Source organism: Mesoplodon mirus (assembly GCF_964341445.2).
Source record: "Mesoplodon mirus genome assembly, chromosome: 18".
In the NCBI taxonomy this organism is placed as follows: Eukaryota; Metazoa; Chordata; class Mammalia; order Artiodactyla; family Ziphiidae; genus Mesoplodon; species Mesoplodon mirus.
Genome location: NC_138994.1, coordinates 53,465,788 through 53,479,624, shown reverse-complemented (window position 1 = coordinate 53,479,624; position 13,837 = coordinate 53,465,788). Strand labels below are relative to the sequence as shown.

The window sequence follows — 13,837 nt, the reverse complement described above, 5'->3', positions numbered from 1 at the left end:
CAACAGGTGGTTGGACTAACATGGAGGCTCAGGGGTCCAAGAGTGGGTGTTCCAAGACAAGAAGAGGAAGCTGCTTTTAAGGCTTGGGCCAGAAAGTGTCCCAGTCACTTCCACCATATTCTATAGGTCAAGCAGTCACAGAGCCTGTGATGGGAAGAGTGACGAAGAATTGGGAGCCATCTTTAATGTGCCAAAAGTGGGGATAAAAATATTTACACCTAGGACTGTGAGGATGAAACTAGATAATGCATGCAGAGGTTGATTTATTGGGAAGCTAATGAAACTTCAACCACAGGGCTCCTTAATTGCACAATCTCTTCCAAATCCTAGCACCTAATTTTGTATTCACAATTTTTCTTTTCCTTTTTTTTCTTTCTTTCTTTCTTTCTTTCTTTCTTTCTTTCTTTCGTTCGTTCGTTCCACGAGGTCTTAGTTGCGGCCGAAGGCTCCTCACTTGCAGCTCCAGGGCTCTTTAGTTGCAGTTCACCGGCTCCTTAGTTGCAGCTTGTGAGATCTAGTTCCCTGACCAGGGATCGAACCTGGGCCCCCTGCATTGGGAACATGAAGTCTTATCCACTGCACCACCAGGGAAGTCCCTCTTTTCCCTTCCTTACAGAGGCCCCCCCACAAATTGTATAGGAATTAGGCCTGGGCTTCCCTGGTGGCACAGAGGTTAAGAATCCGCCTGCCAATGCAGGAGACACGGGTTTGAGCCCTGGTCCGGGAAGATCCCACATGCCGCAGAGCAACTAAGCGCCTGCGCCACAACTACTGAGCTTGTGCTCTAGAGCCTGCGAGCCACACCTACTGAGCCCGTATGCCACAACTACTGAAGCCTGCACGCCAAGAGCCCATGCTCTGCAACAAGAGAAGCCACGGCAATGAGAAGCCCGTGCACCGCAACGAAGAGGAGCCCCCGCTTGCCACAACTAGAGAAGGTCCGCGCGCAGCAACAAAGACCTGACGCAGCCAAAAATAAATAAAAGTAAAAATAAATTAATTTTAAAAAAAATTAGGCCTTACAAATCCCAGCTCTGTCCCACATGCATGCAAGAGTACTCATTTAGCACACTGCCCTGCACAGAGGGAGCCCTCACTCCAGGGGCCCTCACACCCTAGGCAGATGCCTGGGCCCCTTCTGTGCCTCAGGAGAAGGCTCCTCCTCTCACTCTGTCCTTTCCACTCGTTCAGGATCATTTCTCCTTCTCCATTTTTTTTTTTTTTTTTTTTTTTGCGGTACGCGGGCCTCTCACTGTTGTGGCCTCTCCCGTTGCGGAGCACAGGCTCCGGACGCGCAGGCTCAGCAGCCATGGCTCACGGGCCCAGCCGCTCCGCGGCATGTGGGATCTTCCCAGACCGGGGCACGAACCCATGTCCCCTGCATCAGCAGGCGGATTCTCAACCACTGCGCCACCAGGGAAGCCCCCCTCCTTCTCCTTTTTAAAAGACAAACGTAAGACATACTAAGAATAATTTCATAATCACAAACCTGCCCTCCTAATTGGCCCCTGCATGTACCCCTCCCACCCTGACCTCACCACCCACCAGGGAGGTGGGCCTTACCCGGGTCATCGTGCCAAGTTTTGAGCTGGACCCTCTAGAATCTCCAAAGGAAATGAGGCTGGAGAGAGGGAGGCCAGCAGGGGGAGGCAGCATTCCGGGTGCCCAGCTCGGTCTAGGAGGCATTGAAATTCCAGGGCCGAAGGCCTGAGACAAAGATCATAATGAGACAGGAAGGTGGCATAGGAAGGACCCATTTGCATGACAATAATTGAGCCAAGAATAGAAAGCTAGAGGGATGCAAGGGTGAGGCTGGCAGCTGAGCCGGGCTAAACCTCACAAATCAGACTACCCAGCTCTGCTCTGCAGGGGAGGTGGGGGCTCAGCCCTGTGCCAGGTTTTGGGGGTTGGGAGGAGTAGGGAGAAGGACAGGGCCCAGGGAATTGTGGGAATGCTGGCCAGGTTGGACTTTGCTTTACTCCTCCTCCTTCGGGCTGGAGCCTGTCTCCGCTTGCCTTCTCCTTTGTATGTGGTCTCTGAAGCTGTAGGGCTAACTCAGTGGGCAGGATGGCTGCTCAGAAAGATCTCTATGACGCCATTGTGATCGGGGCAGGCATCCAGGGCTGCTTCACTGCGTACCACCTGGCCAAACACAGGAAGAGGGTCCTCCTGCTGGAGCAGGTACCGTGTCCCCTCTGCACTCCTGACCTCAGGGACTGTCCCTTTCTCCTCCCCGAAGAGGGTTTTCTGTGGGGTGAAGGCCAAAGGGCCTGATCTTCACAAATTCTATGCAATTTGTAGCTTAGCTGCCTGGTGTGTTTCATGACAATGCAAAGAAAGTTCCACCCTCCCTAAGACCCACTTAGGGTTTCTAGGCACATTTCCTCCTTTTGCTGCCTCCCAGATCCTGCTCTTGACCAAGAAGCGCCCCAGACCCCATTTTCTTCTTTCTTCCCACCCAGTCTCTTCTGTGTCAAAATGGTTGCCCTGGCCCAGGAAAGTAATCAGTTCTGCTTTGGGTAACCTTAAATAGAGATAACTTGCCTAGAGGCAAAGGCTGATTTGTCAGTCTAGGAGGTAAGATTCTTCCCTGCATATTTCTGGCCTCTCACCCTGGAACCCAGCAGAGGCTTCTGTTTTTTCTGCCACCTCTGGATAATAGCAGCCTCCTTGTTTGATACACAAGAAATAAGACTTAGGTATTTTTTTTTCCTTATAGAAAAGTGACCCCATGAAGTGCAGTCTACTGGCCACTGTACATATGGCTGGGCCCTGTATATCCGCAGCCTTCCCGGGGCAGGCGCACCCAGCCCACCTTCCAAAGGTTTCTACCCCCCCATTCTGCCTAAATCTATCCAGGCTGGTTTTGGTTTATTCTTCTTGGTAATGAGCTGGATTGGTTAGAAACCTTTTTCATTTCTCTATCAGTTTTCTCAAAGCCTGAGGGATTCCTGGTCCAACCTTTCAGGAAACACTCCATCTTTTGCTAAATCTCAACATGGTTCTCTTGTCCTGAGCAATCTGAAGCTACAGAGAAAGAGTCAGCATCAGTTTTCTTGTGCATAAAAATGAGGAGCCTAGACTAGAATGATCTCAAAGTTCTTTCTGCTTCTCCATGAGTCTAAGTGGGGCAAGGTTGCAGCAGGATGACTGAAGACTAACTCACAGAGGGACTTTGGGATGTGAATGATGTTAGCAAAAAGGATGCCTGAGTTAGAGCTACTGAAGAAATTCTATCCTGAAGCCAAGTCAGTAACTTGGCCACAAAGGGAGACTGTATGGAAATATTTGAAGAATAAATGTTCCTTGTTGACAGCACATGATGAGCGGGCTCCGAAAGGGGAGGGGTGACAGCTGCAGTTGTCTCTTGTCCTCCTTCTCCAGTTCTTCCTCCCGCACTCCCGAGGAAGTTCCCATCGGCAGAGCCGGATAATCCGAAGGGCGTACCCTGAAGACTTCTACACCCAGATGATGGCTGAGTGTTACCAGATATGGGCCCAGCTGGAGCATGAGGCGGGAACCCAATTATACAGGTTGGGTTGGTGGGGGAGAATTCCTTGAATCATGGGGCTCAGCACCTGGGGGTGCTTTTACTATGCAAGAGGGCGGTGCCAGGAATACTTGACATGCAACGGAGAGACACGGGGTCTCCGGAAGTGCCAGACACGTGGAAGCATTCTGCTTGCTGTCATCATGGTCACCCGACAGGTCCAGCTGGCTCTTGCCAGTCTCTGAGTTCCAGGGCTGGGGTTAGACCATGTGTCCAAGGCTTGCAGAGGTTGTTTGGGGAAAACTGCTGGAAAGACACTGGGCAGATGCTCAGAGCTGGAGTTTCTATCTACATCTCCGTGGAACCGTCAGAGACCCTCTCAGGGCAGGGATTGAAATAGAGGAGAAGGCTTCTGCTTGATTCTTTGTATTCCTACTAGTATCACAAACTTTCAAGCTGGGTCCTCTCCCCCAGAACAACCCTTATAAATCCATTTCATTCTCTGAATACCTCCTCCCATAGGAGCAAATGGGGATGCTCCTCAGGCTGCATTGCTGACCAGGGAGTGAGCCTGCAGCTATTTCTCTGTTGTCTGCATGGCCTTCTCTGACCCTTAAGACCCCCCCTCACTGACCTTTCAAATATTCATGAGGAAGAAGGCAGACAACCCAGGAGGCAAAGAGAACTTTTACCAACCATGCTACCACCCCTCCCGCCTTCTCTGTGGCTCTTAACTGAACTTCCTACAAAACCACTGCTCTACCCTACAGGGTGGCAGTTATTTTAATGGCCAGGAACCAAGAGGTTACTGTTCTGTTGCAAAAACACCATTAACTTAAGAACAAAGTGAAATCCATTATGCAAATACAGCTAGGGCAGCTAATTACAGATTTATTCCAGAGGCAGCTAATACACCCAGCACCCAAATAAAGGAGCACGTCTTGCTGAGGCGTGGCCTGGCAAAGGGACCTCTCTCTGTCAGCCATCTGTGAATACTGCTAAGTATCTTGTGTTAAAAGAACTGCTGAGGCCTTAGAGGGCACAGTTCATCCCAGCAGACAAGGAGGCAACCAAAAGATGTTTGGAAAGCGTCTGGAATCTTTCAGAGGGGAGACAATTCTGGAGTCAGACAGGCTTGAATTTGACTTTGGGCTCTACCTCTTACCAGCTGTGTGACCTTGGAAAAGTTTCTGTACCTCTCTGCGCCTCATTTGTCTCACAGGGCTTTGTGAGGATTAAACGAGACTCTTGCGAAATACTTGGCACTATGCCTAGCACTTTTGAATAAACGGCAGTTCCTTCCACTTATTCTGGGTCAGCTGTATCCTATCTCCATTGAGCAAGGGGGGAAGAAAGGCAGAAGGAGACAGATGGGATGCAGCAACCATGGACATCGAGGGGAAGGGCTGCTGGAGAGAGGGAAAGGGACCCTTGGATAGGAGAATCTCATAATCTCACAATCCTTCTCTTTGGCAGGAGGACAGGAATTTGGAAGGGCTTTGGAACCAGGCAGGCCTGGCTCTAGATATCATCTTGCTCTGACATATTTAGCTGTGTGGTTTGGAGCAAGCTGTCTAACCTCTGTGAGACTCAGTTTTCTCATCTGTAAAGCAGGGGTAATAATATCTATTTCCTGTGTCTGTTGTGAGGATAAAGTTTGTAAAGGGCTTGCAATAGTACCTGACAAATCATCATCATCATTATCATTATCACTGCGTGTTTTAGTGCTTAGAATGAGAAACTAAGGCTGTTCTAAAAGTACTTGATCCATGTTAACTCATTTAATTCTCCCCACAAACTCATGAGAGGGTTGCTACTGAGTAGTCAGGGTCTTAACCTGTAGTGCAAGTCACAGAATTACTCAACTTTCAGTCTAGAACAGGGTTTGGCAAACTTTTTCTGTGAATGGCCACATAGTTTTACAGGCCATATGGTCTCTATTGCTACGATTCAACTCTGTCAGCAACTCAACTGTGCCATTGTGAAAGCCCCCACAGATAATATGTAAACAAATGGGCATGGTTGGGTTCCAATAAAACTTTATTTATGGACACAAATTTCAGATAATTTTCATGTCATGAAATATTCTTTGGGACTTCCCTGGTGGTCCAGTGGTTAAGAATCCGCCTTCCAATGCAGGGGACGTGGGTTCGATCCCTGGTCAGGGAACTAAGATCCCACTTGCTGCGGGGCAACTAAGCCCGCATGCCACAATTAGAGAGCCCGTTTGCCGCAACTACAGAGCCCACGTGCTCTGGAGCCTGCATGCCATAACTAGAGAGAAGCCCGTGCGCCACAATGAAAGATCCCACGTGCCACAACTAAGTCCTGATGCAGCCAAAAATAAACAAACAAATAAACAAATAAATATTAAAAAAAGAAATATTCTTCTTTTGCTTTTTATCAACCATTTAAAAGTGTAAAAACCATCTTGGCTTGTGGGACAGACAAAAACAGGTGATTTGGCCCCTGGGTCATCGCTTGCTGGCTCCTGATTTAGGAAATACCACAAACTGGTTACCTTGTCCATCCCCTGTCTCCAAACAAGTCCATGCCTAAATCATCCCAGGTCAGAAGGCTGCGAACATACATTTAAAGACTGGGACATATCATAGCTCCTCTTAAAAGACTATCCCTATGCTTCACAGTCCCAATTATGGAAAATGAAGAAGAAAGTGAATGTTCCTTGAAAAATCTCTGAAGTTCTATATAGTGCTAGGCATTATTATTATTGTTGTTGTTATTAGCAAGTCCTTTCTTATGGCCAACCTAATTTACTCAGGCACACTAATTTATTTGGTTCTTTTACTTAGTAGAGACACAGAACAGATACTTCCTATTCCAATTCCTTTAGCTTTTGTTCCTAATTCTGATTTTCTAAATGATTCATCAGCTGTGTGATTCTCATTCTCCTAGGTTCTTCTGGAAGAACCAGCACAATATCATAATTGAACTGATAGATATGAACATATTTACTTAATGATATTTGATGATGATTTAAAAAAAAAAAACCTTCAAGAGTTGATAAGGTGGTTGTCCAATTCTCTTCATTCTGTTCTGCTGCTTCCTGTGACAGTGGCATACTAAATATGGGTGGCTCAGGATATTTGCATATATTCTGGGAACAGACGATGACACATGTGTCAGATCACAAGGTCTGAATCTTTTGTGATGTGTACAGCCAGGATGCTGATACCAAGAGCAAATCCCAGCTCTGTGGCCCATCTCTTTCCTGCCCCACCTTCTCCCTTTGAGTCCTACTATCTAGCTCCTGACCCGGGCTGCCCCTGCTTAGCTGACAATATCAGACAAGATCACAGCCGTAGGCAGTACAGCTGCTGCCAGAACCTGGTGGCCCCCTGCGCAGCTGCTGCTTCCTGTGTCTGCGAAGTGTCTGGATTGTCAGCCACATCCCCTCCCTGGAGCAGTCTTTGTTAACCAATTCCACCTCGGCCCACTGAGCAGAAGATGAGATGCCAAGAGCTCCTCCAAAACCAACAAAGACAGCAGCCATTACCAAGTCCCTGTTGGAGTCCCTTCCCCAAGGTGACTCTCAGAGCTGGCTTTCCTGGCACTTTTAACCCGGAGCAGGGAAAGCTGGAGCTTGGGATGGGAGATGGCAGATGCAGGGAGAGCTGTCTGCCCCTCCCAACTCCTCCCCACTCCATCCTGCCTCTTGTCCTGCTATAATAACTGGTGGAAATCCCTCATCACCAACTCCCTACATCATGTCTGAGGCTTTAGTTGGGCCATAGAGAAGTCAACAAGGCCCTTGGGAGGAATCTTCAGTTATCTCTTCCTAGGGCTGGATCCAGCTAGGGTTGGGAGGAAGGCAGAGTTAGTACCAAATGCTCTGATGGTGTTCTGGGACTTGGGAGCTGCATTCTTTCCAGGGATCCCCAGCAGCCCAGCTTCACTACACGGTGCCGTCTTTCTAGACCAGCCCTGACCGCTCATTTCCTGGTCATTTTTTTTTTTCCTGCAATGCCCTTGTCCCTTCTCACCCTCCTCCTCCCCAAACTTCGTAGCCTGGATCTGAGCAGAAAAAGAGGAAAGGGAGGCCCAGAGCATAGGGGTGAGAAATTGATGCAGAATGAGCAGACTGTTTATTGGGATCTAGGAAAAGCCATTAAGAAAATAAGTACTTAAATGATTTTCAATCTGTGCATGGAAGTCATCTATCTTCATACTGGGGGAAAGAGGCCCGTTCTCCCATCCCGGTTTTGATTGACTGCTTTCCAATTCTCTAAGCATCTCTCACAGGAGCCTCTCACCTATTTCCCATAATGACAGGCCTTTGCATTTCCAGGCAGTGTTTTACATTTATTTCCGATTTGCTCATAATGGTCAAAAGTCTCTCTCCAATCCAAGGCATTTCTCTGGCAGTGCATGGTTTCCCTCAGGCCAAATAGCTCAGCTGTGATCCACGGAAAATGAGTATTTCCCAAACACACCTCTGGACTAGGGGAGGGTCCAGCATCACAAATTCAGATGGAAAATTTCCCACTGTTAGATCAATATCTGGGCTGAGAAATAAATGCCACAGGGGCAGAGAGCTGGAGCAAAATGATTACAATTGGCACAATTACATTCACCAGCAGAATCAGCTTGCTGATTACTCCTAGGGATAGGGAGCTCCCGCTTCATCCACTGCAGGACGGCTTGGGAATTAGAACATCACTCAGCATTTCATAATTCAACAGATTTGCCCGTTGCTTTGGCGTGAGTTCACTTCCTCCATATAGTACATTCCTGAAAGAGGAGTTCTTATTTCAAGGAAAGAAGGAAGGACGGAAGGGAGGAAGGGAGGAAGGGAGAAAGGAAGGGAAGGAAGGGAAAGTAACTAAATCTCAGAGTACGTGAGAGACCAAGGCTAGTATATTGTAGGCAGAGGTTAGAATATGCTGCTCTGGAATTTCCGGGCCAGGGGTCTGACATTGTGACTGCTAAGGTGAGGTCTTTCCCAGAATTCTACACAGCTACAACCTCATCAGGTACAAAGGGCTCAAGAACGTACGCTTGGGTGACTTAATTATCCTGTTGACCAAGGAGTTTACTAGGCAAGTTTTCATTAACTGAGAACCAATCTGAAGTTCTTTTGGGGCCACAGGAAAAAGACGGTCTGCTGGCTGGTGGGGATTTCTACAGCATCTTTCCTCTGCTGAGCTCACTGCTTTCTCACCAGTGGTGAATGCTGGGTAGGCGGGGGCCATGGCAAATGGATTGGGCATGCTGCGTGGCTCTGTGTACCGACACTGGCCCCAGGGCCCGCTGTGTCCCTACCCCCTCCCAATCTCCTCTTTAATCCCCCCAACCAGATAATGTGGGATTTGGAAGCATGTAATATCCATGAGACTCCATTATAGGCTATTACGAGCTTTATATACAGTACCTGGGGGATGTGTCAGGCTGATGCTTGTCACTGTGGCTGCTGAAACCGAGAGGGACTACAGGAATGGTCCCAAGGGCCAAAGTGACCCTTCTATTGTTTTGATCAGTTCCCCCAAAAAGGGAGCTCTGATCTCTTGTGACAGAGAGATGGAAAGCGTTAAAGAGAAACAGCTCTCATTCTCTTATGGAGGAAGAAACACAGAGGGAAGTATAGGGAGAAACAAGATCACTGAATCACTGAATTAATTGCTGGAGTCCTAAGAGGCCATCTCACCTACTGGGGTTTCTGCATGAGGGCACTACTGGCATTTGGGGGGGATCTTCCTGAGCATTGCAGGTTTAGCATCCCTGGTCCCTGCCCACCAAATGTGAGTGGCAACCCCCAGGCATTGTGACAAGCAAAAAAATGATCCATGCCATTTCCACAACTCCCCTGGTGTGGAACCACCAATAGTCCAACAGTCATGCGTTACAGAGGAGGAATCTGGGGTTGGATCAGGGAGAAATCAGACCAAGGTCACAGAGGGGATGCCGGGACTGGAACCAGGGCCAGAGCTCCCAACTTAGGACCCTTTCCACAAAACAGGCAGCCTCTGAGAAGGAACTGAGAGATAGATGCACAAGAAGAGACAAAACATTATATGACAAGAAAAGGGAACAGGGGAAAGAAACAGCAGGGTGTTGGGGAGGGGAAAGGGGATAAAGAATTGAGTTCAAAACAGTGAGTGGGGTCAGGGGACTGGAGGAAAGGGAAAAAATCTCATCAAGTTCATTGAACATTTACCACTTTCTAGGTGTGGAGATAAAAGAGGACTTAGGATCTCTGACCTCAAGGGCAGGATGGATCCTGATGAGGGAAGATGGAGGGATAAGCAAACCAATAGTGAGAGCTAAGGGCAGACTTGGGGATGGGCTAGCAACCAGCGCAACAATACTGGACTGTTACAACAGAATGGAGATGTCTTTGCCTGTTTTTTGAATGTGAGGCCAGGACTCCCCTTGATGCCTGGTCTGGGCCCCTTGCTGAAAAATGACAGAGAAGGCCCAGGGCCCGGACGCAGACTCTCACTCAGGTGTCTTTTTTTTTTTTTTTTTTTTTTTTATAGGCAGACTGGACTACTGCTGCTGGGAATGAAGGAGAATGCAGAATTAAAGATAATCCAGGCTACTCTGTCTAGGCAGGGAGTGGAACACCAGTGTCTTCCATCTGAGGAACTGAAGCAACGTTTCCCCAATATTCGGTTGGCCAGGGGAGAAGTGGGGCTCTTGGACAAGTCTGGAGGAGTTCTCTATGCTGACAAGGCGCTCAGAGCCCTTCAGGTGATATTGTGCAGCATTAGGGGCACTGCAGCTCCTGCTCTGGGCATCCTGGGTCCCCATCAGCCATCCCCTGACCCCCAGTTGGATGACAGCCTTTGCCCTGCCAGCTTTAGTCTTGACTTTTTGGACTGGGCAGTTTTATATACCCTGCTAGGCCTCGACAATATGGGAGAGGAGGTCTAGATTCTGCCCTCTCTTTTCTGCACTCCATGAAGGATTCTTTGTCCACCAGGGTGAACCACATACATAACTGATTCGCCCTTTCCTGCTCCTGCCCTTTCAGGATGCAGTTCGACAGCTAGGAGGCATAGTGCATGATGGAGAGAAGGTGATAGAGATAAAACCAGGGCTACTGGTCGTGGTGAAAACCACTTCCAGGAGCTACCAAGCCAAGAGCTTGATCATCACAGCAGGTCCTTGGACCAACCGGCTCCTCCGTCCCCTGGGCATTGAGCTGCCTCTCCAGGTAAGGGGAGCTGGAAGCCTGAGAGTTGGTGCTTAAGAAAAGAAGCCTTGGACCCAGATGGACTTGAGTCTTCCATCTGCCACTTGCTAGTGGATGACTTTGGGCAAATTCATTCACCTTCACCTCACTTAGCCTCAATTTTATAACCTGTAAAATGGGGACTAGGGCTGTTGGAGAATTTAAAAAAATATATATATATATATATAACCTTAGGAGATGGCCTGGCCTACAGTAAGCACTCAATAAACATGAGGTATTATTAACTCCTGGAGAGAGAGAAGAAGTAGGCTGGATGCAGTTTTGGGAGAAGATTAAGAATAGGGGAAGAGACAGATTCAGCAATTTTTATGCTTCATAACATAATGTAACATGTAAATGACATGAGAATTGAGTGAAACAAAGATGGGTGAGTTAATCAGGGCATCTGGGCTTATATTAAAGGGCTGCGGGACCCCAGAAATGCTTTCCCCCTTCATTTCCCACTTCTTCTTCCTGCTCCAAGACCCTGCGGATCAACGTGTGTTACTGGCGAGAGAAGGTTCCCGGAAGCTATGGTGTGTCCCAGGCCTTTCCATGCTTCCTGGGCTTCAGCCTGGCTCCTTACCACGTCTATGGATTGCCCTCCGGAGAGTACCCAGGGATGATGAAGGTGAGTGGAGAGGCCAAGAGAAGGCTAGTAGGGGCCCAGGAAGATTTGGGGCAGCTATTCTAACTTTCCTCGCACCAGACTCCCTCGGATCCCAGTGGGCAGGAGCAGGAACGGACTTCACTATTCACTATGCACAACACAAGACCCCTGGCTGTCCTGGAGCCCTTCCTTTGCAAACATAGGGTTGGCGGGGGGAATGGACAGCTAGGCAAACTCATGTGGCAACAAACAGCATCTGTCAGGACTGGGGAAGGCTGGGATGATGGATGGGGTGCATTCCGTGTACAACCTGCCCCCTGGGTTGGGGGTGGTGTGCAGGAGGCCGGCCATCCCAGCTCACACTGCTCTGATTGGGAGCCAGGTCTGCTATCACCAAGGCAACAATGCAGATCCTGAGGAGCGGGACTGCCCTGCAGCTTTCTCAGACATCCAAGACGTCCACATCCTGAGCTGCTTTGTCAGAGATCACTTACCTAACTTAGAGCCTGGGCCTGCTGTTATGGAGTACTGCATGTACACGGTAAGGGTGTGGGCAACTGCGCCAGGCTCTCTCGCAGCCCTGGAGAACAGGGGAATGAGACAGACTGGCCTTGTGCTGCTCAGGCTGGACTCTACCTGACCCCTGACACAGTATGTGACTTGAAACAAATGAGCTCATTTCTGCGGGTCAGTTCCCCTCCACCAGAGAGGGCCCACTAGAGGTTATTCGTATTCTTTTTCATTAGGAAACCAGGCATACGTCTGGCAGTCCTTCACTATGTTTCCCAGAAGAGCTCTAAAAGAGTTTTTGGCAAGATGTTCTAGTTGAGCAGGCCTTAGGGACAAAGAGAAGAGACAGATGTCACCAGGGCCTGAGGCATCTTCGCTAAAGTTAGTTTACACGCGTTAACTGAGCACCTGCTGTGTTCATAGCCCTACACGAGAAGAGACAGACGGACAAATGAGAAAGACTGGCGTACCCTAGGGGATTGGCATGCAGAAAGCATTCCTGTGCCCCATTCCTATTCTTTCTGGAAAGAAATCCAGCTGAGTCTCCTCCCTTCTGAGCCTGCAGTTCTTCTTCCTCCCTCTATCCTCAAAGGACACAGGTGTGATTGTTTCTTTCTAGAACACCCCTGATGAGCACTTCATTCTTGATCGACACCCAAAGTACGACAACATTGTCATTGGTTCTGGATTCTCTGGTGAGCCTGAGCGAGGGAAGACGGGTGCCTTAAAGATGACCTACCTAGGGCTTCCCTGGTGGCGCAGTGGTTGAGAGTCCGCCTGCCGATGCAGGGGACACGGGTTCGTGCCCCGGTCCGGGAAGATGCCACATGCTGCAGAGCGGCTGGGCCCGTGAGCCATGGCCACTGAGCCTGCGCGTCCGGAGCCTGTGCTCCGCAACGGGAGAGGCCACAACAGTGAGAGGCCCGCGTACCGCAAAAAAAAAAAAAAAAAAAAGATGACCTACCTCAGTGCCAGGCAAAATGGTGTTTTTCATGCTTTTAGTTGAACAGAGAGGGGCCAAAGCATAGACCTTGAGTGTATAAGGGGGGTGAGAGGGGCTATCAGAGAAGAAAGGGTTCTCATGGTGGGAGGCAACTTCCAGCTTTGGGATGCGACCAATGGGGAGGTTAGCTCTAGCTGGGGACTGTGTAGGGGACGTCCAGGGAGTCCAGTACCTGTCTCTGAGGATGCCTGACCACCTGTTCTCCTTCCCCTAGGGCATGGGTTTAAGCTGTCCCCTGTTGTGGGGAAGATCCTGTATGAATTAAGCATGAAATTAATGCCATCCTATGACTTGACACCTTTTCGAATCAGCCGCTTCCCCTGCCTGGGCAAAGCCCGCATCTGACTGGCCAGCTGCTTCCCTTCTGTGCACAGGAGCTGGGAAGAAAGCCCTCTTCTGGGAAAGACTTCTCAGAGGAAGGAAGTGTCTGTGAGATGTTATCCTTTTTTCTTGCCCCTCTTCAGTTCCCCATAAACACCAGCTGATTGAATTTATCTTCTTTCCCTAGCCAGCTCCCCAATCCCACACTTTTTTTGCTTCAGAAGTTCAATCAGATATTCTATAATCACAGAGTAGCAAGGACCTTGAAGCTGGATGTCTCAATAAGGAGGGGGCATAAGGACTGGCTCAGGAGACCAAAGCAGTTGTTAAAATTCTCTTCACGGGGGGCATTTGATGAATTTGGGATAGATTTGACCAAAGCTGCCTGGGGGAGAGTAAATAAGATGATCTGTAGACCACTAAGGCCCTTGGCATTCCTGTTCATAAAACTAGAGCCACCCTCTATCACAAACTCCTGTAAAATTTGGCTCATCTTGAGTGCACAGTAAATGTTTGTTGCAAAAAATGTGTTGAACAAACAGATAAGTAAATGACTGCACTGCATGAAAGCCTGTGGTGGGCTTTATTTTCCATGTGACCTTATTTCTTATAGACTTTTAACTGTCTAAATTAGCACCACAGAATCCATTACCCCAGGACTCCGTGGGGTCTTTATCCCCTCAATGCACCGCACCCTCTTTCTCTGGA

The 13,837-nt window shown here is 48.9% G+C and overlaps 1 protein-coding gene across 1 annotated transcript; it reads left to right on the top strand.

Annotated features, from left to right (window-relative positions):
* Positions 1 to 2,067: 2,067 nt before the first annotated feature.
* PIPOX (pipecolic acid and sarcosine oxidase) lies at positions 2,068 to 13,451 on the top strand (the record flags this gene model as incomplete). The annotated part of the gene is made up of 8 exons (XM_082603950.1): positions 2,068 to 2,181; positions 3,385 to 3,533; positions 9,988 to 10,201; positions 10,485 to 10,667; positions 11,170 to 11,316; positions 11,678 to 11,836; positions 12,425 to 12,500; positions 13,023 to 13,451. The coding sequence occupies 8 exons, from the start codon at positions 2,068 to 2,070 to the stop codon at positions 13,151 to 13,153; spliced, it is 1,173 nt and encodes a 390-aa protein (XP_082460076.1). The 3' UTR covers positions 13,154 to 13,451.
* Positions 13,452 to 13,837: the final 386 nt, after the last annotated feature.